General features: G+C 37.4%; 2 protein-coding genes across 2 annotated transcripts; one reads left to right on the top strand and one right to left on the bottom strand.

Moving 5' to 3' along the window:
- On the bottom strand, positions 1-27,334 carry LOC113914681 (olfactory receptor 1038). Its single transcript, XM_027580111.2, is given in 7 exon segments — positions 1-955; positions 26,764-26,797; positions 26,800-26,849; positions 26,851-26,941; positions 26,944-27,129; positions 27,132-27,207; positions 27,209-27,334. Coding segments are annotated over 7 exon segments (1,518 nt in total).
- Positions 16,015-16,848, top strand: LOC113915357 (olfactory receptor 1038-like). Its single transcript, XM_027581216.2, has one exon. It carries the CDS (start codon positions 16,015-16,017, stop codon positions 16,846-16,848), a length of 834 nt encoding a protein of 277 aa, XP_027437017.1.
- Positions 27,335-27,500: the final 166 nt, after the last annotated feature.

The following is a 27,500-nucleotide window of genomic DNA, read 5'->3' on the forward strand; positions in this document are numbered from 1 at the left end:
TTATTTTCTTAATTTTAATAGCTTTAAGGTCTCACAACCTTTATCCAAGGCTTTCTTTGAAGCATCTTTCACCTCTTTGTTCCTTAGACTATAGATCAGGGGGTTCAACATCGGGATCACCACTGTGTAAAATACAGATGCCATTTTGTCTGTGTCCAGGGAGTGATTTGATTTAGGCTGCAGGTACATAAAGATCAAGGTGCCATAGAAAATAATGACAGCCACCATATGGGAGCCACAGGTGGAAATGGCCTTGCATCGCCCCTGTGTAGAGCGGATCCTTAGGATGGCAGCAATGATAAAGATGTAGGAGGTGAGGATGATAGAAGAGGAACAGATCATATCAAAACCAGCAAAGGCAAAGATCAGAATTTCCTTCATGTGTGTGTCTGAGCAGGACAGAGCCAAGAGAGGGAAGTCATCACAGTAGAAATGGTTAATTACTTTAGGGCCACAGTAAGTTAGACGGAAGGTGATAATGGTATGGAACAGGGCAACCAAAAAACTGTATATATATGGAACTGCCACTAATTGAATGCAGAGTCTTCTTGACATCAGGATTGAATAGTGCAGGGGACTACAGATGGCCACATAGCGATCATAGGCCATGGAAGCCAAAAGGAAACACTCGGTGATCACGAAGGCGAGAAAACAGCCCAGTTGTGTTGCACAAGCATGGAAAGGAATAGTATTGAGTTCCACAACAACCATCATCTTTGGTGTGATAGCAGAGGAGTAGCAAAGGTCAACAAAGGCCAAGTGACTGAGGAAATAGTACATAGGTGTGTGGAGTTGAGTGTCAATCCTGATTAAGGTTATCAACCCCAGGTTGCCCAGCACTGTGACCAGATAGATGATGAAAAACACCACAAAGCATGGGGCCTGAAGCTCTGGCCGGTCTGTAATTCCCTTTAGAATGAACTCAGTGACATAGGTGATATTGACATTGGCCATTTATCCTGGTAAATTTTGTTGATTTTGCTGCAAGTTGAAGAATACAAATGACATTTCTCATGACCCCTGCTTGTGCTGGCAAAAGATGATCACTGTTGTCTTCTTGCCTTGAATCATGGTGTCTTGTGGGCAAAAAGTACACCTTAGCTCTCTGATGACATGCATTCTTGCCTCAGGAAGAGGATTACCATACTCTCAGAATAGCTTTCTTGAATGTTGTTTTGCTTTGTAATTTTAGAGAATATAGAAGTGTGCTGGTTAAAATTGCAATACCACCTGATAGAAAACACTGGAGACAACTAACACTAAGATTTCAGCGTTTTTGCCGCCACTATCTTTTCTTTGTATGTATATAAATATGGCAGCACAAAAATAGGTAACTCATAAATGAACCTATATTAATATTAATATGAAGGTGGAGGTTGGATTCCAAACTCAAGAAACTTTTAAATCACCTAGAAACAAGATTACCTGCAAACATTTGTTAAAGTGCTCATAAAATATAGCATTTATTATTTTGTATCTACCTTACAACTCTCTGGATTATTTTATCAATTCCTCTAATTTTTTTAAAAGTAATTTTTTCTCGTAGCCTCCAATTAGTTTCTATAGGTTGTTCTAAAGCAAACACTGTCTCAAAGTCTTACTAATTATTCCGTCGTTTCCACATCTCTGTCAATTTTGAGGTGAAGTCCTCAAAATCATTGACATATTCACCTAAAGATTTACTTAATAAACACCGTTGTTTCTTGCTTCATTGTATCCTTCCTAAAGTGAGTTTTGCCTCAAATTTGACTGCACATTGGAATCACCTATGGAGTTTTTAACATTTCAATGCCCAGGCACCCCCTACCAATTTAATCAGAATGTCTGATCAGCCCCCAGGCATCAGGATTTGTAAAGCCCCCTCGGTGGTTCCAATATACAGAGGTGTTTGGGAATAAGTAGCCTAAAGAACAAATTCATGAGCGCGGCAAGCAGAGATCAGCTCTACTTTCAAACTTGCTTTTATTTCTCTTTTGGTTTTGTTTGCCTGACCTATGGCTGAATTTGTTTGAGTATCAGTGACTCCACCATGCCAGTGGAATTCAAGGTGGAGTAAGGCTATTTCTACTCACATGAAAAGACTCACCAAAAGTTACAAGGACAAGAATATTTTGAAGAAAATTAATTTTCAATCCCTCCATTTTTTTTTATCTGTTTCTTTCTGAAACTCATTTGTCTGAGAAGGCACCTGTGATCTTGTTTTTTTGTTTGTATTTGTTTTTGTCTTCCCTTTTCCAAACTCAACACTTTTCACAGTTTACAAATGCAAGGCATATCTCTCCCTGATCTGGAATCATGTTATGATCGCTTGCTCCAACATTTGGTCATTTAGATAATTCTTTTCATATGATACATAAATATACCCCCATCTCATTGATAAGATAAATTTCAAATGAAAGTTAAATCTATACTAAATAATTATTCATCAACATTGGAAGTATATAGGTTTTTTAATTATTTAATTGTAATTATAACTCAAATAGAAATACTTTACTACTGTAAAATATTATAATATTTTTTTGTAACAAAAATATTTTACTGTTACTACTGTAACATATAAAAGCTATAGAACTTATTGTTACAAGAATACAATCAGTGTGTGTACATGTATTTGAGTTTTAGGGGAGTAAGGCAAAATAACCAGGGAAATAATTTCCATAATAAAATATATTACATTAGGTTTACTTTTTCTTTTGGTGGAAATTGAATGAACAAATGAATTCAAGGACAAAAAAAAAAAAGAAATGTTCTATACTACCTAATTTTACAAAAGAGTCTCTGTATTTTCAATGGATGATGGTAATTATTGATTACCATAATATTACACTATTTTTGATACATAACTTTAGGCATATATGTGTATGTTTGTATACATATATATGTATATGTAAATTCATATTTATATATATGAATGCCAATATTTATAACGTGAAAAATTACATCTTTTATACCTATTTAAACTATTGGTGAAAAATTTTAGATGTTTACTTAACTATGTATAATGAGGCAAATACTTGTTATTTTCAGTTATTTGGGTACTAAATTAATCAGTAATGATCACTTTTAGTCCTTTCAGCTAGTTGGATACTGTTTTTAACAATGAGCAACTTCATTTATTTGGTTCTCCATCAGTCTTATGTAGAGCCATTTTGCCCATCGAAGTTCTCAAAACATAGTTGCCAAGCACATTAAATCTCTCCTTTGTACTAATTCTTAAAGGGTTTGTCTCTGCTTATTAAGCATTAGGGACATATCTCTAATATGTCTACACATTTTGGCAATTAACACAATGGCAAAGCTTTGCACAGAAAAAGAGTTCAATAAATAGGGAAGAAGGAAATAGTCATTGGGAAACCTCTTCTCTCATATTCTCTCTATTAGTCAAGTTATTTTCTGATTTACTCACTGCCTAGTCTTATCCAGGTCCTTCTCCCTGCTTTATAAGGGTCTGTATGGCTTCTCCAAGCTAAGCGTCTTTCATTCCAGGGCTTCACCAAGCTTGGTTTCTTCCCTAGAGCTTACCAGCTTGCAGAGGCACACTGAGCACCACCAGTACACTAGGTGTACAGGTGTACAGGTGTGCAGACATCGTGACTTCTTTAACCTTCAGATGTGCCCTCTGTGTATCTCAAAACACATACCAATGACATGACATGACATGAGGAAGGGCTAAGAAGCATGGGTGTGAGTCTGATTGCCTTAAAACCCTTCCTGAGGCCAAACATCTCTTCTGAGAAGCAAAATTAGAAAAATGAAATCCAGTGGATTTCTATTTTATGTCAGGATTCAAAAATTACAGTGAGTACCCATTCTTTAATTTAGAGGGAAATTTTTACAGTACATTTGGTGTTTCCAAAGGCCAAGGATAGAAAAACACTGTTACCAGCACTTAAGTGTAGAACCATTCTTGGTCACCCATTCTCATAAGAGAATTTTAGACAGAGAGCCCACCTGCCCTTGTATTTCTCCTCCATTGGCCATATAATAACAACTAGCTTTTGTGAGTATTACTGAAGGACAGAGGGTGTGATTCTAGATTATCTAGATAACTCAGTATGAGTCATTTAAGGAATGTGTGTATGTGAGAGAGAGAGATAGACAGACAGAAAAGGCAGGGAGGGAAGGAAAGAGGGAAGAACAGGGAACGGGAGATGAAGAAAGAAGCAGACATCCTTTAGAAAGTACTGAAAAGAAAAGAGTGTGACAATGAGGTGTATGAAACTAAGAAATGCAGTTAGGATGTTATAGGTGTTATCTCTAAAAGCAGACTGATTCCATCGAATACCACAGTTCACCAAGGGGAGAGGTTTCTAATGGGAAGCCTGGCTATTGGTAGAGCATTGGTGATTCATTCCATATACAAACTCCATGACTCACCTGCTTAGCAATGACCCTAGCTCCCACTGAGCTCATTCTGAAGTTGTATGGGTGATTTATTAGTTCCTACATCCCTTTGGGTTTAAATTTGAACCTCTGGAGATATCTGAAAGCTGTAATATTTCCTTTCTTATTTTTCTCAAATTAAAATGAGCTGGACAAATTATACTGGGAAGGTTAAAAAATCTTTTAATTATCTGTATTCCTGAAGGAACCATACTTCAAGTATACCAATCAGACAATTTCCATAAAGGCAAAAATAGACTATGCTACTAGAAACAACATGAAAAGACAGTGAACCTTGGTTCATTTGAATAAAAATTCAAGTTTTGTGAAAGGAAAAGACCAAGACTTAAATCCTGAATAACTAACTTATGAGGCCTTGGACAATGTCCATATTCTTTTTAAGCCTCAATTGTAAAATCAAATAAAAATGGTACATCTTTTATGATTTTGTGAGTATTGAATAAATTAACGTATGTGAAGGACTCTTTAAACTCTAGGGTAACTAATAAGTGTTCAGAAGATGTTTGCTTTAAAAAGTAAGAGGAAACAAAAAATAAATAAAGCCAAAATAATCCAAAATCACACCTGAAAACCAGTTTCAGATTCTACCTTGGTAAATCTGTACAAGAAGGGAAATCCAGTTTCTCACCAAATTTCAAACTAGAAAATCATTTTCAAGTCTAATATATATCATATATTACTAGACATGTGTGTGTAAAACAAAACTCATAGCAGAAGCAAAAATTCCTGGAAAATTTGTCTACTGCTTCCAATTTCCCCCAATCTTTTGCTCTTTCCAATCCAGGTTTCCCCCCACAACTGAAGCCAGTTCTTTATAGCTTGTCTGATTATTATCCTACTGATATCTTCAATGAATGCTTTTCAATTCTTTGTCAGATTTCCTCTGAAATCTGGAAAATTGTTTATGGTCTCACTTCTTGGCATTTGATAAACCACACTTTTTTTCAGTTTTCTTTTCTTAATCATGGTAAAAATATTTCACATTAGATCAAACCCCTTAACAATTTTTTGAGGGCACAATACAGCACTGTTAACTATAGACAAAATGTTGTACAGCACAGCTCTAGAACTTATTCATCTTACATTATGGAACTTTTCTATCCATAGCAAACAACTCTCATTTCCTCCACCCCCAGTCCCTGGCAAACACCATTCTGCTCTTTCTATGAGTCTACATTAGATGCCTCATTATTCTACTTAGAATAATGCAGTATTCATCCTTCTGTAGCTGGCTTATTGCACTTGGCGTAATGTCCTCATGTTGTCACATATGGAAGAATGTCCTTCTTTTTCAAGGCTGAATGATATTCTATTGTATGTATACGCCACATTTTCTTTATCACCCATCAATGGGCATTTAAGTTGTTTCCACGTTGTGGCTATTAGGCGTAATGATGCAAGGAACATGAGGATGCAGATATCTCTTCTAGATCTTTATTTCAATTCTTTTGGATATATATCTGGAAGTGAGATTGATGAAGGATATGGTAGTTCTATTTTCATTTTTTGAGGAACCTCTATAATGCCTACCATATAGCAGCTATACCATGTTATATTCCTACCAATTATGTACAAGGCAATTTTTCCACAACCTTACCAACACTAACCCTTGCTTTCAATTTCTGAAGGCCTTACAACTAATTATTTGCGTCATCCTCAATGTAAATATCTGAGATCATCTAATTTAACATGATCATTTAAACAAATGAGGAAACTAGGGCTCCTTGACCTTAAGTAATTCTCTCAGTTTCCCCCTATAAGTAAATAAAAGAACATCACTGTCTTCACTAACGATAATATCCACAAACATTTACTTAGGGTCACTCATATTGTTCCAGGCACTTTGTGTGTGTGTGTGTGTGTGTAATTTTTATATATTTATATATGATATATTTTATAAATTTTTATATATTTATGTATAATTATATATACATTTAATTTTCATAACAATCCTGTGATATAAGTATTATTATTATTATTATTTTCAAAAGAAGAAACTAAAGTATAGAGAGATTGGGCTCCTTGCTCAAGGTCACACACTGGGTAAGTGGAAGAACCATACTTTGACCCCAAACATAATCATTAATTGGTACTTCTCTTCCCTTCTCTGCTCTAAGCATAAACATAATGACTGCATCTCCCAGGCATGCATGAGAGCTGGATCTAACTGGATGCGGCCAAAAGGAAGTTGTGACAAGAGGTTTGATGGCACCAAGAGAGGGAGGTCAGGGCACTTTGTCTCTGCCCCTGCTCTCTCCTCACTTTTGTACCATGTCTCAAACAGCAGATGCAACCCTTTTTCTGACTCCCTCCAGTCAGCCCCTGATCCACAACCTTGCTCCCATTGGGCTCCTACAACTCCCTATGTCCCTTCAGACCTTGCAGTGGTGATAAGACTGCACTCTTGTTAGTATCTAGATGCCTCACTATTCTTTGCTTGTTCACAGCTCTTCAGTTGAATTACATAGGTTTATTGACAGGAATCTGATCAATAATTCTCAAATTCCATTGCAAGTCCTCTCATTTTTTGTTTTTTGAAAATTAAATGCTTTGGGAATTTGTTAGTAAAGTAAGATCACTTCTATTTATTTAAGTGAGGGTGGGTACATTCTAAGACCTTTGGATAAATGAAGCACTCAAGATAGGATTTAAAGAATGGACAAGATTACTATTCCTAGAAATGAGGAAATGATCTGTACGTGTATGGATATTTACTATCTGCTTAAAATGTTAACTCTACACTTTATCCATGTGATCAAAATTATATATCTTCAGTGAGATATGTGTGGATATGAGGAAGAAAAAACATCTCTTGACAACTGTCAGGTGGGATCTGGTCTGACACTAAAAGCTAAGCTGTAGTATCATATCAGTAATATTACTGATATATCAATAATTTTACAGATCACCAACTGAGAAAAGTTTACTTGGCAATGGCAAGACAAAAACAGAGTCACTCAGTAATAATGTTGGAGATCTAGACAAAATCAAGAACATTATGTCTAAACCACAAAAATGGTCAAATATCCTTTTCATCTGGCTAATATAAGGGACTGTTGCTTCTTTACCAATTAAAGGTTTAGCCTGACTCCAATTTGTCCATGTTCTAAATAAGAACTATTAACATATCAAATCATAAAAACATAGCCACTCAATGACAGCACCTAATTCAGAGTGCAACCATGTTTTCCTGACTCTACCCTAAATGACATTACAGGATGAAATCCCATATCAAGCTTGATACCTAAGTCCCCTTATTGAGATGGACCTGTTTTCCATGGTGTTCAACCTCCCTGGTTGAAACAAGCAACAGTAACACAACTTTGACTTGAGGTTCTCCTGGTGGTCTTTGCCTGGAGAACACTGATAGATGAAATGGTGTGAATTCTGAGATTTATTTCAAAACAACTTTTGGGGGCTAGTGGATAGGGTAAGAAGTATGGATAAAATATATCTGACCATTAATGTAGATACGGAAGTTGGACTATTGTTACTGGGGTAGGGATTATTATATCAAATCTGTCATTTTGTGTATGTTTGAAAATGTCCCTACTAAAAATATTTACTACTAATAATTCATTTATTATAAGAATAAAGATGTTTTAAAATTTGTAAGTCATATTAGCTGGGGGATTAAAAATCAATATATCTCTATGAAAAGTATTATCATAGAGGCCAGGAAATCTGTACAAAGGAAAAATAAGAGACATAAGTTTTTTAAAGAAAGGAATAAAAACATATTTCACAAAAGATGTGATTAGCAAAACCCAAGGAAATCAACAAATCAGAATAATTAAATTTCACCAGAACCAATGGCACTCTTATTTACTAGAAATGTCAAGAACTTAATGGTGCCTGGGTGGTGCATTCGTTGAGTGTCCAACTCTTGGTTTCAGCTCAGGTCATGATCGAGTCCCGCTTCAGGCTCCATGCTCAGTGCAGAGTTTGCTTACAACTCTCTCTCCCTCTCCCTCTGCCCTAAAATAAAGAAATAAATTTTTAAAAAACAAAATGGGAAAAATCTATTAACAATATTGTGAGATCTATTATATATGTATGTACTGAACTAAGACATACATTAAAAATATTCAAATAAAAAGGCACTATAGAAATAATAATAATCTACTATGCTGTTCCTTTTCTTTTAGATCATTTTATTCAAATTATTCCCCTAATTACTAAAAATGATTTTTAAAATGTTTATTTATTTTATTTATATTATTGTATTTATCAGGTAGCTCAGAGTCTAATGAGAGAGACAAACAAGGAAAATGCATATTATAATACAGCATGAAAAATATAACAGTGACATAAGGAAGACCCAGAGTATCCTGAGAAATAATCAATCAGCACTCTTCCCTCTTTGAGGGATCAGGTGAAGAGAAAGTTGTGTGAATTTACTGAAAATTTTACCAAGATGTTAACTTTTGACTTGTACTAAGAAGATGAGATAGAGAATTAGCCATTATAGAGCAGAAAAGCTGTGGGAAAGTTATTTCAATGGTAGAGAATATGCAAAGACAAAATGTATAGCCACAATCAATGAAGAAAATGAATTTGGTGGTGGACAGGGAAGGAAAAAGCAGGAGAAATTAGAAAAGACAGTCAAGACTATGGATACAGAACATTATCGATCATACTAATGAGTTCTGCCTAAACCCCATATATAGAGAAATAATAGAAACATCTCCTATACAAGACTGATACATCAGATGTATTTCAAGAGCTCCCTCAGAGAAGATAGTGGCTTAACATTATGGAATTACATCCAATGAATTTGAAAAAGACTGGCATGTAGAAACATCACAATTTGAGTTATTCAAAAGTGAAAAAAAATTACATGTTGCAGCTGATGTGTATGCCTTGAAAAATGAGAGAATTTAGAGGTGTGATTAATAGTTTACTATTCCCTGGGCATGATGTGGAATTCATTGTGAGAGTGGGATTCTTGTTTGGGGGGAGAATAAGAATTGCTTTTTGACTGATATGTATGTAGACCTTTTTAGTATCTTGCCTGGCACATAATAAACACCCAATAAATTTTAGTCCCTGTTATTTATTATGATCATAAATATTCTATTCATAATCATTACATGATCAATTTGCAGTTTGCAAAGTAATTAATATCCATTATGGGTTTACTCTTTGAAATAGCCCTGTGCTATAAGTAGCATTTTCATTTCTTCATTGAGGCTCAGAATTTATGGCCTTCCCAAGAGCACATGGATAGGTAGTAGAAGGGTGTGCATGCAAACCTAGATCTGGCTCCACATCCCCTTCTCTTCCCACTACACTGTCTTATTTCCCCAAGGAAGGCAGTTCAAGGTAGAGGAAATAGCCATCCCCAAGGAATCAGATAATTATCTCCACACACTCAAACTAAACTGCAGATTCATTAATTCTAAACTGAAACTTTATGTTTGCTGAGATTGGTTCCATTTAATATGTCCCCATGAAAAAGCTGAAAAACTTGTCATTTTAACAAGCCCCCTTGAAACTGATTAGCAAGGAGCCTCCTTGAAGCAATTACAGTAGGGAATTCTGTTTGCAATGATGAGTTTTATAATAAGACACAGAGAGACAGTTTCATCGTCAGCACTGGACTAAACTCTGACTTCAGTTTTTTCTTAATGACAAGCAATTATTTAATTAAAATTACCAGATGAAGAAGGGCAGTGACAGAAGCTGGCATTTTTCTTAATTTCTCAGATATCCTGAACCTCTGGAGCCTGACTAAAACTGGAAACACTAACTGCTTTCATATTATGTAGTATGGAGGACAATAGGCACTCTGGAACTTTTAAATTCTGTACCGAGTTACTGAATATTCACCAGTATCAAAAAATTTGGAAAAATAATCAGTAATGGAAATTTCTTTTTTTTTAAAGATTTTACTTATTTATTTGACAGAGAGAGAGAGAGCACAAGCATGGGGGGAAGTGGCAGGCAGAGGCAGAGAGAGAAGCAGGCTCCACACTGAGCAGGGGGAGCCGATGTGGAATTCAATCCCAGGACATGGGATCGGGATCATGACCCAAGCCAAAGGCAGTTGTTTAACCAACTGAGCCACCCAGGCGCCTGAAAATCTTTCAAATGCAGTGTCAAACTACTACTTTTTTCACAATTACGATTTTGACATATGCTATGATCAGAAAGCCCTTCTAGAAAGCAGGGCTTGTTTTGATGGCTGAATAATATTCCATTGCTTATAATACCACATATTTATCCATTCATCAGTCAGTGAACATATGGGCTCTTTCCATAGTTTGGCAATTGTTAATAATGCTGCTATAAACATTGGGGTGCATGTGCCCCTTTGAATCTGTATTTTTGTATCCTTTGGGTAAATATCTAGCAGGCAATTGCTGGATTGCAAGCTTGTTATTTTACAATTGTGTTTCCTCTTTTATTGTATTTATTTAATCATTGATAAAATATACATTTCTAATATTAAATGTTATTATTTAAAATGTAAATGGGCGCCTCGGTGGCTCAGTTGGTTAAGCGACTGCCTTCGGCTCAGGTCATGATCCTGGAGTCCTGGGATCGAGTCCCGCATCAGGCTCCCTGCTCAGCAGGGAGTCTTCTTCTCCCTCTGACCCTCTCCCCTCTCATGCTCTCTATCTCGTTCTCTCTCTCAAATAAATAAATAAAATCTTAAAAAAATAAAATAAAATGTAAATGACAAATTTACATTTTGCCAATGATTAAATAAGTATCTGTAAAAAACACTTTTTTAATTTTATTTTTTAATTTTTTAATAAAATTTTTAAAATAAAATACCCATAAAAACCTTTTTTTAATTTTTTTTAATTTTATTTAAATTCAATTAATTTACATATAGTGTATTATTAGTTTCAGAGGTAGGTTAGGGATTCATCAGTTGCATGTAACACCCAGTGCTCATTATATCACGTGCCCTCCTTAATGCCCATCACCCAGTTACCCCATCCCTCCACCCACCTCCCCTCCAGCAACCCTCATTTGTTTCCTAGAGTTAAGAGTCTCTTATGATATTTCTTCCTCTCTGATTTTTGTCTTATTTTATGTTTCCCTCCCTTCCACTATGATCCTCTATTTTGTTTCTTAAATTCCACATATGAGTGAAATAATATGATGATTGTCATTCTCTGATTGATTTATTTCACTTGGCATAATACCTGTTAGTTCCATCCAGATTGTTGCAAATGGTAAGATTTCATTTTTTTGATGGCTGAGTAATATATATATATATATATATATATATATATATATATATACCGGGAGGAAGAGTCACATTGGGAATCACTGACATACTGACACTGTTAAATGGTGTAAGACCAAGTGAAATTAGCAAAGAAACATTTACAGATATAGACAAACTGAGAAAGCACTGAGCTTGGGACTCCTCAACACTTAGAACTGAAGGCAATGAGCAGGAACCCACAAAATTGAGAAAGAATATCCAGGAGGAAAATCAGGAGGATGTAGGAATCCAAGTGAAGAAAGCTAATCTAGGAATCATTAATTTGGCAAATATTGTTGATGAATGTTGTTAATTAACACGATCTTATTAAAGGGATTTTCAAGAGAATAATGGGACAGAAGTCTGTTGGGATGAATTCAAGAGAAGTAGGCATAAATTGCAGACAACATGTAAACACAAACAGCTGTTTAAGGTACATTTCCAGAAAAAAAAAATAGCAACAAGTAAAAAGTTTTAAAGTAGACAAATCCTGTTTTTCAACATTTCCATTTATTAACATTCTACCCTAAAATACTGGATTATTCAAAACAAATTTTGAATAAAAGAATTATTATTTTACTAATTTAAAAAAATCACAAAATGTCAAAATAAGAACTGTTATAGATACAGTAGAAAACACGCTTTGGAAAGAAATTTAAATAGTATGGAAAATCCTGATATATTGCTGGTTAAAAAATGGTAATTATAGGTAGTAAGTTTTCATATGAGCCCAATTTAATGAAATACATAAAAATATAAAGGAAAAGGAGAGACAAAAGTCTCTCTAAATTTAAAGAGCAGTTACCTCTGGTAGATGATATATATTTATATGTGGCATATATTTATTTTTATATTTGCATTTATATCTTCCTACAGATAAAGTTTTATAATCAGCATATATATGCAGATATTTTATTTATAGTCTGTAAAAGATTTTTTTAAAAAAGAAAGGATATATAAAAATGCTTTTGATAGGTTTCTAGAACTCCAAGGTATTTAGAAGCTAGTTGATTTTATTGAATTATTTTAGTAAATAAAATGATATTTTTCAATTGTAAATTAATAAGAAAGAGATGGGTTATTTAATTAAATAACATCAGGGCAATTAACTATTTGGACAAATAGCTTAGGTTCTTGTCTTAGGTCATACAACAAATTAATGCCACATGACTTTAAAAAATTAAATGTCAACTCTCTAAAATATAAATAAAGAGGATTTGTTACTTTTTCATGTGCTCACTTAATAAAAGAAAAAATAAACAGAATTGCCTACTTAAAAATTTATAACTTCTAGGTATAAATCACACTCAGCTAGATAAGACAAATGATTAAATCAGAATCGCTCGAAGACGGTCACAGGGACGGGAAGGGACAATTTAAACAAATGATGACATTAGAAATGGTCGTAACATCTCAATTGCTTGCCATTTGGTTTTGTTTTTCTTTGTTTTGTTTCCACAAATTGGAATGGACGTATGTAACCAAAGACTAGTGATTTTATGGTGAGATCATTCTAATTTGAATATGACCTAATGTAAATTTTGTTTTATGGACTAATCTTTTTCTAATTAGAATTTTTTAATCATAGTTGTGCCCTGGAGGGTCAGTGACCCTAAGGCACTCATGTCTGGGGAACACTGGGAATTAACTCACTAGGGAATAAAGATTCCATTGTATAAAGCCTATATCACACATTCACATACCCTCACCGTCAATTGGATAGTGTCATTGGAAGGAGAACCCTGTGAAAACATTCAGGGGAAGATTTCTTCCACAACCAGGTAGGTTAAACAGGTAATGTTGTTTATTTCCACAGATCTCCTTCCCCAAGTCATCCAGTTTTCCCCATTAAAAAGAAAGTAGTTAACCCTGTCTGACTCTGCTCCAACTGGATGAAGCTGTCATCTTAACACAAGAATGAAATAAGCCTCCTAACACTCCCAAAATAAGCTATTCCCCTCAACAACTCCCTGAGACTCAGGCTTCCTTTGGAAGAAATATGTCTCATCTGTCGATAAAACTTCAGAGGTCAGTTTCTGTAGAAGACAAGCTTTTGTGTGTGAGTTGCCATTCTCTCAGAAGAAAATCTTGATGAGTTTAAGGGATATGTATTAAAAAGATATTCACAAGTGAAAATAATACATAAAAATGGGGGCTGGTCTTTCCAAAATCTGAAATTGATGAAAGTGTGGATTTTGCACTTTTTTCCTTTCTTTTAATGGATGTATAAGGAAAGGAAATGAGCCTGATTCCAGTGTGTGTACAAAGAAAAGCAACCCAGGACTAAAACTTCTACCTCTCAAACATCCGAAGTTATCCCATCAACACTTTTCCATTTCCCCTTCTGTTCTACACCCAGAGTAGGGACTTATAGCACAAAAAGCTATGGTATGATGCCAGTGCAGGAAGACAAGGCAGTTCCAAAATTCTATCCAAACACACCTCTCACAAGGTGAGCTTTGGTTCTACCAAGGAGAAAAGAAATAAATGAGACAGATAATTGTTTTCATGTCAGATTTTATGTATGCGAGTATGTATGTGTGTGTTTATATGTATAAACATGTGTATATATTCATCCATATATATCACTTATATATGTATGAGTACATGTATGTGTTGTGTGTGTAAAAATATGCATGTATATATTTTATTTATTTTTGGAGAATGCATTAGGTACCTTTTACAGTATTAAGGTGAGTCAATAAAGGAAGAAGAGAAAATTTAAAAGACAATTTTTCTATTTAGACAAGACTGTTTTCCTTTGGGTAATACCTTTGTGGAGGAAAGGAGATGATTCTTTCTGTTTCACACACTGTATTTATGTATGTGTGTGTTTGATATGGTGAGAATTTCTTATCTTTTACTTTCCTCCCGAAATTAGTTAGCTTTCACAATCTCAGAGGTGGAAAGAGGCATATAACTCCCAATAACCACACCATATAGGTTGTGATAACTGTAGGCGAGTTATATACAGAGGAATAAGATAAATTAATTCTGACTGGAGGTGGAGGTGAGAAGGCAGTGAGGGTCAAGGGTCTAAGAAGACTGTGCATATGGTGGCAACTGGAGAAAGACATGGCTTCGCATGTCCTATGAATATAGAATCCAATAAGGGAAAGTGATTCTCACCAACCAAGGGACGACTGTCCATACTTCAGGCTTTCCCATTTGTCTGCTTCCTCCTCCTATAGTTACCTAAATTGCAGACTGACTGACAGTTTGGATCCCTAAGCTGGACCATGAGGTACTGATATATTCATAACTGTGGACATGAAAGCCATTGCTTTTTTAAAAAAATATTTTGTTTACTTACTTGAGAGAGAGAGAGAACACGAGAGAGGGAGAGAGAGAGAGCACAAGCTTGGGGTTGGGGAGAAGGGCAGAGGGAGTGGGAGAAAGGGAGAAGCAGACTCCCTGCTGAGCAGGGAGCCAGATGCCGGGCTCCACCCCAGGACCCTGGATCAGGACCTGAGCCGAAGGCAGATGCTTAACCGACTAAGCCACCCAGCGCCCAAAGGTCATTACTTTAAGAATGAAAACTTTACAAACAATCGTATGACATCGTACTGCTTCCTGAAAATTATTGTTTCTTTTGACAAAGAGATTTCCACCACTTAAAAAAGTAAGAATGTATGCTATTATTTCACTGAGAATTTATCAGAGACTGTGGAAAACATTTCTAACTATAAATGTTGGAAGTAACTAAAATAGAATGCCATAAACACTATAATCCAAAGAACTATACTTTTTAAAATATACATATTCTAACCTTTCTCACAAGTGTGTTATTTTTTTAATTTTTAGAATGCAGTATTTGAAAATGAACTAACACATACACTTCAAAATTTGCCTGATCCACAAGTAGAAACATTTAATGGCCCATTTTTTCCCATTGAATATCCCGCTTACCTTTTCATTTAGCATAATGCATATTTATTAAAATAGAAAAAATGTATTTATTCAAAAAGACAAATTGATACATTATGGTTTTGCTCCACCAAGAAGGAAATAAAGGGACGGGAAGTAAAAAATTGTTTTCTTCCCTTTATCCAATATAATTTAAAATAGTCTAAATCTAAAATATTAAATATCTTTATAAACATATAAAGATTTTTTGTTTCTTTGTTATTTTTACTATATAGCTATCAGTTGATTTCTTTTTCATTGTCCCTCAATTTTTGACCTCAGAAAATTATAAACAGCCAGAGAGAAGAGTTTGAAATGGGATGTACTTGTTTGTTCTGATATTCCACTTCAATGAACTATAATTTCTGAAGCTAAAACATGTAAGAGTTGGCATCTGGTGACAATTCCTTGACTAAATAATTTGTCTCTGGCTCTATCTTGGTGTTTTTTTTTTTCCAACAGTTAAGAGACTGGAATAAATGGCTGAAAGGAATAGCTCCAAGGTGATGGAATTCATTCTTTTGGGTTTTTCAGTCCATAGAGAGTTTGAAATCATTCTCTTTGTGCTCATTTCAGTGATATATCCTCTAACTTTGATAGGGAATCTGGGGATGATTTCATTAATCCAACTGGATTCTCAACTTCACACACCCATGCACTTTTTTCTCAGTAATCTGGCCGTTGTAGACCTCTGTTACTCTTCATCGGTAGCCCCCAAGTTCCTGGAGACCCTCCAGACCAAGCACAGGTTTATATCTTTCTATGCGTGTGCAACACAGCTGGGTTTTTTCCTGAACTTCCTGATTTCAGAGATGTTCCTTCTTGCGGTAATGGCTTATGACCGTTATGTTGCCATCTGCAATCCTCCTCTCTACATGGTGATTATGTTCCGAAAGATGTGTACGCAACTGGTAATAGGCCCCTACTTATACAGCTTTTGTGTTGCTTTGCTCCACACAGTTGTTACTTTCCAAGTGATTTATTGTGGCCCCAATATCATCAATCACTGCTATTGTGACGATGTCCCTTTGAAGGCCCTCACCTGCTCAGACACCAGCCTCAAAGAAATCTTGATTTTCATTTTTGCTGGATTCAACATGATCAGCTCTTTGACCACTGTTCTTATTTCTTACCTATACGTCGTGGCCACAATCTTGAAAATCCAATCTACAGAAGGGAGGTGGAAAGCTTTCTCGACTTGTGCCTCTCACCTGACCGCTGTGACTATATTCTATGGGACTCTGATCTTCATGTATCTGCAGCCAAAATCAAACCACTTGTTTGACACAGACAAAATGGCCTCTATGTTCTAAACAATAGTAATTCCTATGCTAAACCCCATGATCTATGGCTTGAGGAACCAAGAGGTTGAAAATGCCTTAAGGAAAACAATTGACAAATGTTATGTCTTGCTTCTAATAAACTTTAAAAAAATGACTTGGAACAATGTCTGACTTGGAGCAATGCCATATGTAGATATATTGTTTTTATAATCTTTTATAATCTTTTGATAGAGTAAATTCATTTTTACCACCCTCTGTATGAGTAAAATTATTTTGTACATGAATTCTATTCTTCATATGGTCTATAATAAGATGAAATGTTTAAAGGAGTAGAATTTAGACTTTTAACAAATTGCTACTCTTTAGGTATATGACCCTGAGAGTCCTGACCTGGATAATTCCTATTCAACTGATAAGAGTCAACTGTTTCTTTCAAAAGTGTTTCTGTTTTGTATATCAGTCGGAAGACAGAGAAGGGGGCAGGGAAGGTGGTGAAGTAAGTTTCTTATCCATCCCAATGTCATTTCATAGCCTGCCCCCACCTGTACCTGGTCTGCTAACCATCAGTCCTCACTCTGCCTCTGACCACCACTGGACTCACTGCTGGTCACTCTCTGGTGTTACACAATTATCGTGTCTTTTGAAAAGATGTCATTTTTCACTATGCAGATCTGAGAATCAGGATTACCTTTCAGAAAGCTCTACTCCCTTTTATTACCTTATCAAAGCAAAAATGTAGACCTATCCCTAAATTTCCTAAGCAAAGTTGTGCTTTCCAAAGTTTCTTTGAAATTTTGGGGATATGAGGACTTTACAAAGGGTTGGGGGACAGGCCAGGGGTAGTTTAAAAACATATGATAATCATTATTGCTGTCATATTCCAAGAATATAGCTCTATGTTGCAGTGATTCTAAAGCAAAATAATCCAAAATCCACTTAAACCTTCAACTGTAATGTAATAGATTTATTTTTTCACTCACAAATTCAAATGGTCAATGTCCACTTTGTGCCTGATATTGTGAGCCAAAGCAAACACATTCCTTCCTGATAGGGCTGAACAGTCTGATAGAGAAGGCAGATAAATGATTACAAAAACAAACTTTTAATTTTGATAGCAGTTAGTAAGACGCGGAGAGAATTAAAGGGTCAGAAAAGGGTTATTAAGGCAATTAATGTGCCACCAAGGCAAAAATTCCAGTAGCATGAGCTATTAGCCACAAGTGCCTCTGTATCAGGCCCCAAGGAGAACAGAGGAACATGTGGGATAAGGCGGTACCAGCGTGGAAAACAGGTATCATAAGCTTATTTAAAAAAAAATAAAAGACAGATCCTCAGTCCTGATTCTTTTGCATGAAGCCCATCAGCCTCCAGTACAAATACAGTACAAATACCTACAGTACAAATACCCCTTCTGCTTTGCTATTCTGCCAGTATATTACGACACACCTGGGTTTGGCTCAGACACACGGTTTAAGTTTTCAGTCTGGGAGCTCAATTCCCAGGATAGGGTTTGATGAGTTTATCTTCTACAGTGTGTCCCTCTTAGTGCCTAATACAACCCCTGTAACTACTCTGAATGGTGGTAGAGGACTGGAGTGAATGAATGGCTAAGGAGACACAAGGAACACAGCATAGACTGCTTTCCTGTTTACAAGGACCCTGTCCCTTCTGAGAATCTTCCTCACAGAGGTGGAATGTGACATTGTCATTGCACTAGGAGCCCTACCCCTAAAAGCACAGTAGTGCTGAGGTGATCACATCACTGAGAATAAGTCAATCAGATGTCTTTCAAGGGAATTTGCCATTGTAATCCTGTAATTCCAGTGCATCTCAACTGATCATTTAATCTTATGTTAGGTGAATTCTGGAGCTGAGGTTCCCATTTAAGACTTCCCTGTGTACTGAGAAACAGAAAGCTGATCTGTGGAGAAAGAAAAAGAAGAAATCCAAACAAGAAGAATCTTTGGTCTTTGATTTCAAGGCCCAACTACTGGTTTCTTGTGGGGTCTGGTTATGTTCTCTGCCCTTGAGTTTCATAAAATACTACTGTAATTTTACTTAAAAACAAACACTAAAACAAAACACATTTGCTTGTTACTTATTTCTATTAAGACACTTTGAGTGGTTTCTGTGACTTTAAAGTGAAACAACATTTTTTTTTATAAGTTTTAATTTCTAACCTTGGGAGTTTTCTCAGTGAAATCTGAACCCGGCTTCTTTACACAAGGGCAAAGATAGACCAAAGAAAGAGGCAGAGCACTCCAGGTTGGTAGGTGGCAGTTTCACAAGCAAGGAAACTTACACGTGAGGCTTGTCTTGGGTGGTCACAAGACAAGTAAATCTCCAAAGGTACCTGCCAGAATCTTAAAAGTTTATATGGAGGCCTTCACAGGGTTCAGTCACATATACGTGCAGACGGTCTTCAACAACACCTTGCTCTCCAAGGCTGCATCCTTGAAAATAACTCCTACTGTGAGAGAACATTCCAAAGACAGGGGAAGGAGTGAAGAGCCCCCAATTACCCTGGTCCAGCTTGAGGGTCAACTGGCAGTTTTGTCCTCTCAAACACCTCATCCAACAATAAGACAAGTGGAAGGTGAATGGATTCTAAACAAACCAGTCTGCTGACCTATAAGACTATGCTCTATGGGGAGGGGAAGGAGCAAGATGGCAGAGGAGTAGGAGACCTGGATTTCTTTCGTCTGGTATCAGGAATTTAGCTGAATAGGGATCAAACCATTCTGAACACCTACGAACTCAACAGGAGATCAAAGTAAGAGAGTAGCAACAACTCTCTGAACAGAGAAGCGACCACTTTCTGGAAGGTAGGACGTGCGGAGAAGTGAATCCGAGGCGATATTCGGGAGGATAGACGGTGGGGGAGGGGGCCTCCGTCGGCCGCTTCTGGCAAGTGCTAGAGCCCCGGAGCACAAAATCGGAACATTGAGAAGTCGGCTCTGCTGAGGGACGTCGCTCCAGTGGCTAAGCGGGGGGTGGAACCCTCGCGAGACAGTGTGGTCTCAGGACCCTCGGGGTCACAGAAAGACCCGGGGTGCCTGAGTGCGGCAGAGCTCCCAGGTATCGGAGCAGGGAAGCCGGCTGCAGAGACGGAGCAGAGTCGCGGGCTCTCAGCTCGGGGTGGCCATAAACTGATCCGCGGCCCAGTCGGGCCACTGCTCCTCCAGCAGGGACCCAACAAGCGGCAGAGCCGGGGAGACTCCCCTTCGTACCCCCGGGAGGAGCGGCGCGGGAGCACACCGCAGGGATCTGCTGGGTTTGGAGACTCCACACGGGGTCGGGTGCCAGAGATAGAAATGCTCGGTCACAGGCCGGGTGAGCACGGAGTGCGGCCGGAGACCGGGGACATGGGAGTGACTGCTTTTCTCTGGGGGCGCACTGAGGAGCGGGGCCCCGAGTTCTCAGCTTCTCCGGGTGTAGATTGAGAAGCCACCGTTTTACCCTGATCCTCCAAAGCTCTGCCGAGAGCTTGCAGGGAACAAAAGCTCCTGAGAGCAAACCTGACTAGATTACTTAGTCCGGCCAGACAAGAGCGGGGCAATTCCGCCTCCGGCAAAGACATTTGGGAACCACGGCAACAGGCCCCTCCCCCAGAAGATCAGCACAAACAGCCAGCAAGCCAAGACCAAGTTTACCGATCAAGGAGAATGGGAGAACTCCAGCGCTAGGGGAATACTGCACATAGAATTCATGGCTTTTTTTTACCATGATTCATTAGTTTTTCAAAGTTAATTTTTTTAACTGTTTTTTTTTAATTTTCTTTTTCCCTTTTTCAACCAAATCTTATCAATCCCTTTTTTAAAAAAGCATTTTTTATTTTTCATTTTTAGAGTCATATTTTATCCCTACATAGTAGTTACCCTTATTTTTGGCATATATATATAAGTTGTTCTCTCTTTAAAATTTTGAGATACAGTTTCTTCTAACAGATCAAAATATACCCCAAATCATTAGTGTATGGCTTTGTTCTAGTCTCCTGCCTGATCACATTCTCTCCCTTTTCTTTTTCTTCTATTTCTTTTTTTTTAAATCTTCTTCTTTCTTTTTTCAAACAACTTCTTATCGTATGAATTCCTTTTATAAATCTTTTATAATTTTCATCTTTACAGTCATCTTCCATCCCTTCATTGTATCAACCCTTATTTTGTACATATATAAGTCTTTCTTCCTTTAAAATTTTAGGAGGCACTTTCTTCTAACAGACCAAAATACGCCCAAAATCAGTGTGGCACTGATCTGTGCACTAGCCTGATCATATTTGATCATATTCTGTTTTTTTTGTTTTGTTCTGTTTTTATCTTTTTCTTTTGCTTTTTTTTTCTCTTTCCTTTTTCTTTCTTTCCCTTTCTTTTCCCTGGTTTCAGGTCTTTTCTGATATGTATAGAGTATATTTGCTGGGGACGTTGTTAACCTGTTAGCATTTTGTTCTCTCCTTCATCTATTCTCCTCTGGACAAAATGACAAGACAAAAAAAATCACCTCAGAAAAAAGAACAAGAGGTAGTACCGTCTGCCAGGGACCTACTCAATACGGACATTAGTATGATGTCAGACCTAGAGTCCAGAATCATGACTTTAAAGATCCTAGGTGGGCTTGAAAAAAGCGTGGCTGCAGAGACGGAGCAGAGTCGCGGGCTCTCAGCTCGGGGTGGCCATAAACTGATCCGCGGCCCAGTCGGGCCACTGCTCCTCCAGTGAGCACATAGAATTCATGTGAATTTTTTTAATTCTTCTTTAATTTCTTGGTAGACCCATTCAGAGAATGGGTCTGAATGGGTCTACCAAGACCCATTATTATTAGAGAAACCCTTTCTGGAGAAATAAAAGAACTAAAATCTAACCAAGTCGAAATCAAAAAGGCTATTAATGAGGTGCAATCAAAAACGGGGGCACTGACTGCTAGGATAAATGAGGCGAAGAGAGAATCAGCGATATAGAAGACCAAATGATGGAAAATAAGGAGGATGAGAAAAGAGAGAGAAACAACTACAGGATCACGAGGGCAGAATTCAAGAGATAAGCAATACGATAAGATGAGACATTAGAATAATTGGGATCCCGAAAGAAGAAGAAAGAGAGAGAGGGGCAGAAGGTATATTGGAGCAAATAATAAGAGAACTTCCCTAATGTGGGGAAGGAAACAGGCATCAAAATCCAGGAGGCACAGAGAACACCTCTCAAAATCAATAAAAATAGGTCAACACCCCGTCATCTAATAGTAAAACTTACGAGTCTCAGAGACAAAGAGAAAATCCTGAAAGCAGCTCAGGAGAAGAGATCTGTAACCTACAATGGTAGAAACATTAGATGGGCAATAGATCTATCCACAGAGTCCTGGCAGGCCGGAAAGGACTGGCATGATATCTTGAGAGCACTAAACGAGAAAAATATGCAGCCAAGAATACTATATCCAGCTAGGCTGTCATTGAAAATTGAAGGAGAGAGAAAAAGATTCCAGGACAAACAAAAACTAAAGGAATTTGCAAACACGACACCAGCCCTCCAAGAAATATTGAAAGGGCTCCTCTAAGCAAAGACGAGCCTAAAGGCAGCATAGATCAGAAAGGAACACGGACAATACACAGTAACAGTCACCTTACAGGCAATACAATGGCACTAAATTTCTACCTTTCAATAGTTACCCTGAATGTAAAAGGGCTAAAGGCCCCAATCAAAAGACACAGGCTATCAGATTGGATTAAAAAACAAGACCCATCAATATGCTGTTTGCAAGAGACTCATTTTAGACCCAAAGACACCCCCAGATTGAAAGTGAAGGGGTGGAAAACCATTTACCATGCTAATGGACACCAAAAGTAAGCTGTGGTGGCAATCCTTATATCAGACAAATTAGATTTTAAACCAAAGACTGTAATAAGAGATGAAGAAGGACACTATATCCTACTGAAAGGGTCTATCCAACAAGAAGATCTAACAATTGTAAATATCTATGCCCCTAACATGGGAGCAGCCAGTTCTACAAGGCAATTAATAACAAAAGCAAAGAAACACATTGACAACAATACAATAGTAGTGGGAGACTTTAACACCCCCCTGACTGAAATGGACAGATCATCTAAGCAAAAGATCAACAAGGAAATAAAGACTTTAAATGACACACTGGACAAATGGACTTCACAGACATATTCAGAACATTCCATCCCAAAGCAACGGAATACACATTCTTCTCTAGTGCCCATGATACATTCTCCAGAATTGATCACATCCTAGGTCACAAATCAGGTCTCAACCGGTACCAAAAGATTGGGATTATTCCCTGCATATTTTCAGACCACAATGCTTTGAAACTAGAACTCAATCACAAGAGGAAGGTCAGAAAGAACTCAAATACGTGGAGGCTAAAGAGCATCCTACTAAAGAATGAATGGGTCTACCAAGAAATTAAAGAAGAATTAAAAAAATTCATGGAAACAAGTGAAAATGAAAACACAACTGTTCAAAATCTTTGGGATACAGCAAAGGCAGTCCTGAGAGGAAAGTATATAGCAATACAAGCCTTTCTCAAGAAACAAGAAAGGTCTCAAATACACAAACTAACCCTACACCTAAAGGAGCTAGAGAAAAAACAGCAAATAAAGCCTAAACCCCGCAGGAGAAGAGAAATAATAAAGATCAGAGCAGAAATCAATGAAAGAGAAACCAAAAGAACAGTAGAACAGATCAACGAAACTAGGAGCTGGTTCTTTGAAAGAATTCACAAGTCTGATAAACCCCTGGCCAGACTTATCAAAAAGAAAAGAGAAATGACCCAAATCAACAAAATCATGAATGAAAGAGGAGAGATCACAACCAACACCAAAGAAATACAAACAATTATAAGAACATATGATGAGCAACTCTATGCCAGCAAATTAGATAACCTGGAAGAAACGGGTGCATTCCTAGAGATGTATCAACTACCAAAATTGAACCAGGAAGAAATAGAAAACCTGAACAGACCTATAACCACTCAGGAAATTGAAGCAGTCATCAAAAATCTCCCAACAAACAACAGCCCAGGGCCAGATGGCTTCCCAGGGGAATTCTATCAGACATTTAAAGAAGAATTAATACCTATTCTCCTGAAACTGTTCCAAAAGATAGAAATGGAAGGAAAACTTCCAAACTCATTTTATGGGGCCACCATTACCTTGATCCCAAAACCAGACAAAGACCCCATCAAAAAGGAGAATTACAGACCAATATCCTTGATGAACATGGATGCAAAAATTCTCACCAAAATACTAGCCAATAGAATCCAACAGTACATTAAAAGGATTATTCACCATGACCAAGTTGGATTTATCCCTGGGCTGCAAGGTTGGTTCAACATCCACAAATCAATCAACATTATACAGTACATTAACAAAAGAAAGAACAAGAATCATATGATCCTCTCAATAGATGCAGAAAAAGCATTTGACAAAGTACAGCATCCTTTCTTGATCAAAACTCTTCAGAGTATAGGGATAGAGGGTACATACCTCAATATCATAAAAGCCATCTATGAAAAACCTACAGCGAATATCGTTCTCAATGGGGAAAAGCTGAGAGCTTTCCCCCTAAGGTCAGGAACATGGCAGGGATGTCCACTCTCACCACTGCGATTCAACATAGTATTAGAAGTCCTAGCCACAGCAATCAGACAACAAAAAGAAATCAAAGGCATCCAAATCAGCAAAGAAGAAGTCAAACTCTCACTCTTTGCAGATGATATGATACTGTATGTGAAAAACCCAAAAGACTCCACCCCAAAACTGCTAGAACTCATACAGGAATTCAGTAAAGTGGCAGGATATAAAATCAATGCACAGAAATCAGTGGCATTTCTATACACCAACAACAAGACAGAAGAGAGAGGGAGGGATGGGGTGGCCGGGTGATAGACATTGGGGAGGGTATGTGCTATGGTGAGCACTGTGAATTGTGCAAGACTGTTGAATCACAGATCTGTACTTCTGAAACAACGCAACATATTTTAAGAAAAAAAGAAAAGAAAAAGAAGAAGATAGCAGGAGAGGAAGAATGAAGGGGAGTAAGTCAGAGGGGGAGACGAACCAGGAGAGATGACAGACTCTGAAAAACAAACTGAGGGTTCTAGAGGGGAGGGGGCTGGGGGGATGGTTTAGCCTGGTGATGGGTGTTAAAGAGGGCACTTTCTGCATGGAGCACTGGGTGTTATGCACGAACAATGACTCATGGAACACTACATCAAAATCTAATGATGTAATGTATTGTGATTAACATAACAATAAAAAAATTATAAAAAAATCAACTTGTCTTTTGCATTCTTTAGCATCAAAATATTTACAAGTAAGTCACAATGTTTAATTCTAAAATTAGATATATAGTAACTAATTGTGGCAAAGAACAATTTTTGCAGATAAAATTTGAATTATGATACAAATAAAAAATATCTGTCCCCTCCTGAAAAATAGATTAACAGGCAAAGATGAAGGAGGACATGACAACTGCAGAGCCCAGGAGGCTGGGATGTCACAGATAAACTGTACAGAGTCACGATTTCTTTTGAGGCAAGACATATGCTTTTGTAAGAGACATTCATTGCCTACTTCAGGAGTTAATATATAAAAACTAAGTGGAAGTTTTTGTGTACTGCTATGGCAGAAGGAGGAAAGTTCTTATTGAAAGCGATTCTCACAAGTGGGGAGGAGGAAATGGATATCAGGCATGGATGTGGAGCTGTTATCATGACTTCTTTCTCCCAGAGGTGACAGCAAGTCCCAATCAGTGTTTTTGGTCACATTCCTCTAGACCCCATGGGACTGAAACCCCTGCAGAGCAAATGCTACAGAATTACAACCTACTAAAAGTTAGCTCATGACAGCCAACATGTGTATTGACAAATATGTGTGTGTGTGTGTGTGTGTACATGTATAGCCATGCATTGGTTTGTAGATACAGAGAAATTTTCCAAAAACATAAAAAACTGTTAATAATGGTAACCTTGAAAGGAGACAATGGAAGATCAAGGTGGGGGAAAGGAAAAGGGAAAAATGTTTTACTTTGTACTCTTCTATAGAGACTGAATGTTTTACTATAAGAACGTATAATTTTGGGAAGCCTGGGTGGCTCAGTCAGTTAGGCGTTTGCCTTCGGCTCAGGTCATGATCCCAGGGTCCTGGGATCAAGTCCCGCTCCTTGCTCAGCAGTGAGCCTGCTTCTACCTCTACCTGCTTCTACCCCTGCGTGTGCGCACTCTCAATCTCTGACAAATAAATAAATAAGTAAATAAAATCTTTAAAAAAATGTGTAATTTTTACAGTGTGAAAGTAACACATGATGTTATAAATGTAAAAGTGTACAAGAGAAATTATCCACTATACCTACATATATAACCTCCAACTCTTTACACACTCAATGCACAACCCTTTACACACTCAACCCTTTACACACTCACACATACCTGTAAAACTATAAATCTCCTGTACCTATGTCTTGAATGTTTTGTCATTAGATTTTAGCTTTTCATTAGAGATTTAAAATTGACTTTACTGTGAATGCAGTTAAAGTTGGATCCTATTCTTATAAATCTGTAATTTATAAAGAAAGATACATGGTAGTTTTACTTCAAAAGTACATTTCTTCTGATCAATTTCCAAAAAGCTTGTTTCACATTCTTGTTCCTCAGACTATAAATGATGGGGTTCAACATAGGGCTTACAAAAGTTTAGAAAACAGCAATAATTTTAGACTATGCCACTGACTTGTCCATGGGAGGTCTAACATACATGCAGAACAGCATCCCATAAAATACAGTCACCACCACCAGGTGGGACCCACAGGTGGAAAAAGCTTAGTGCCTGCCTTCAACATCCTCAGGATGGCAATGAGTATGAAGATGTAGGAGATGAGGATTATGAAGAGGGAGCTGGAGAAGTTAAATCCTGCTACCACAAACATGGATGTCTCCTTAATGAAAGTGTCAGAGCAGGAGAGCTGAGGGGAGGGTCAGCACAATATAAGTGACTAATAGGTCAAGCAGTAGGTCCTCATGGTTTCCATCAACCCACTAAGGAACCCATAGACATATGGACCAACATTCAGGAGAATACAGACCCCTCTGGACATATTGCTGCCGTAAACAAAGGGTTACAGATGGCCATGTACCTATCATAAGCCATTACCGCCAGCATGTAATATTCAGTAACCACTACGGCAATGAAAAAATAACACTGGACTAAGCAAGCAACATAGGAAGTAGTTTTCTTCTCTGATAAGGAGTTCACCAACATCTTGGGAGTCATATTAGTGGAAAAGCACAAATCCAAGCAGACAAACTGGCAAGAAAATAGTACATGGAAGTGTGGAGGCATGAATCTATCCTGATCAACACCAACAGCCCAAGGTTCTCCCATGCCCGTGGTGATCAAATAGATTACCAGGAACAGCACAAAGAGGATGGGCTGAAGCTCTGGATGATCTGTGAATCCCAAGAGAACAAATTCAGTCACCAGAGTGGAATTTCCTCTGACCATTTTCTTAGCTGCCAGCATTGTTCTCTTAGATGAATTAAAATAAAGTAAGAAGTGAGTGAGAAATCCATCATATATTTCTCTCTTTCTCTCATTCTCCATTCTCACACTCTCTGTCATTCTCACACATTACTATTATCAGTGTCTGCAATTGGAGGAGCTAAGACTT

The sequence above is a fragment of the Zalophus californianus genome, chromosome 11 (genome assembly GCF_009762305.2).
Source record: "Zalophus californianus isolate mZalCal1 chromosome 11, mZalCal1.pri.v2, whole genome shotgun sequence".
Classification (NCBI taxonomy): Eukaryota; Metazoa; Chordata; class Mammalia; order Carnivora; family Otariidae; genus Zalophus; species Zalophus californianus.

Excerpts from the sequence above, each read along its gene's own strand:
- LOC113915357 (XM_027581216.2), top strand. The coding sequence starts at position 16,015 with ATGGCTGAAAGGAATAGCTCCAAGGTGATGGAATTCATTCTTTTGGGT.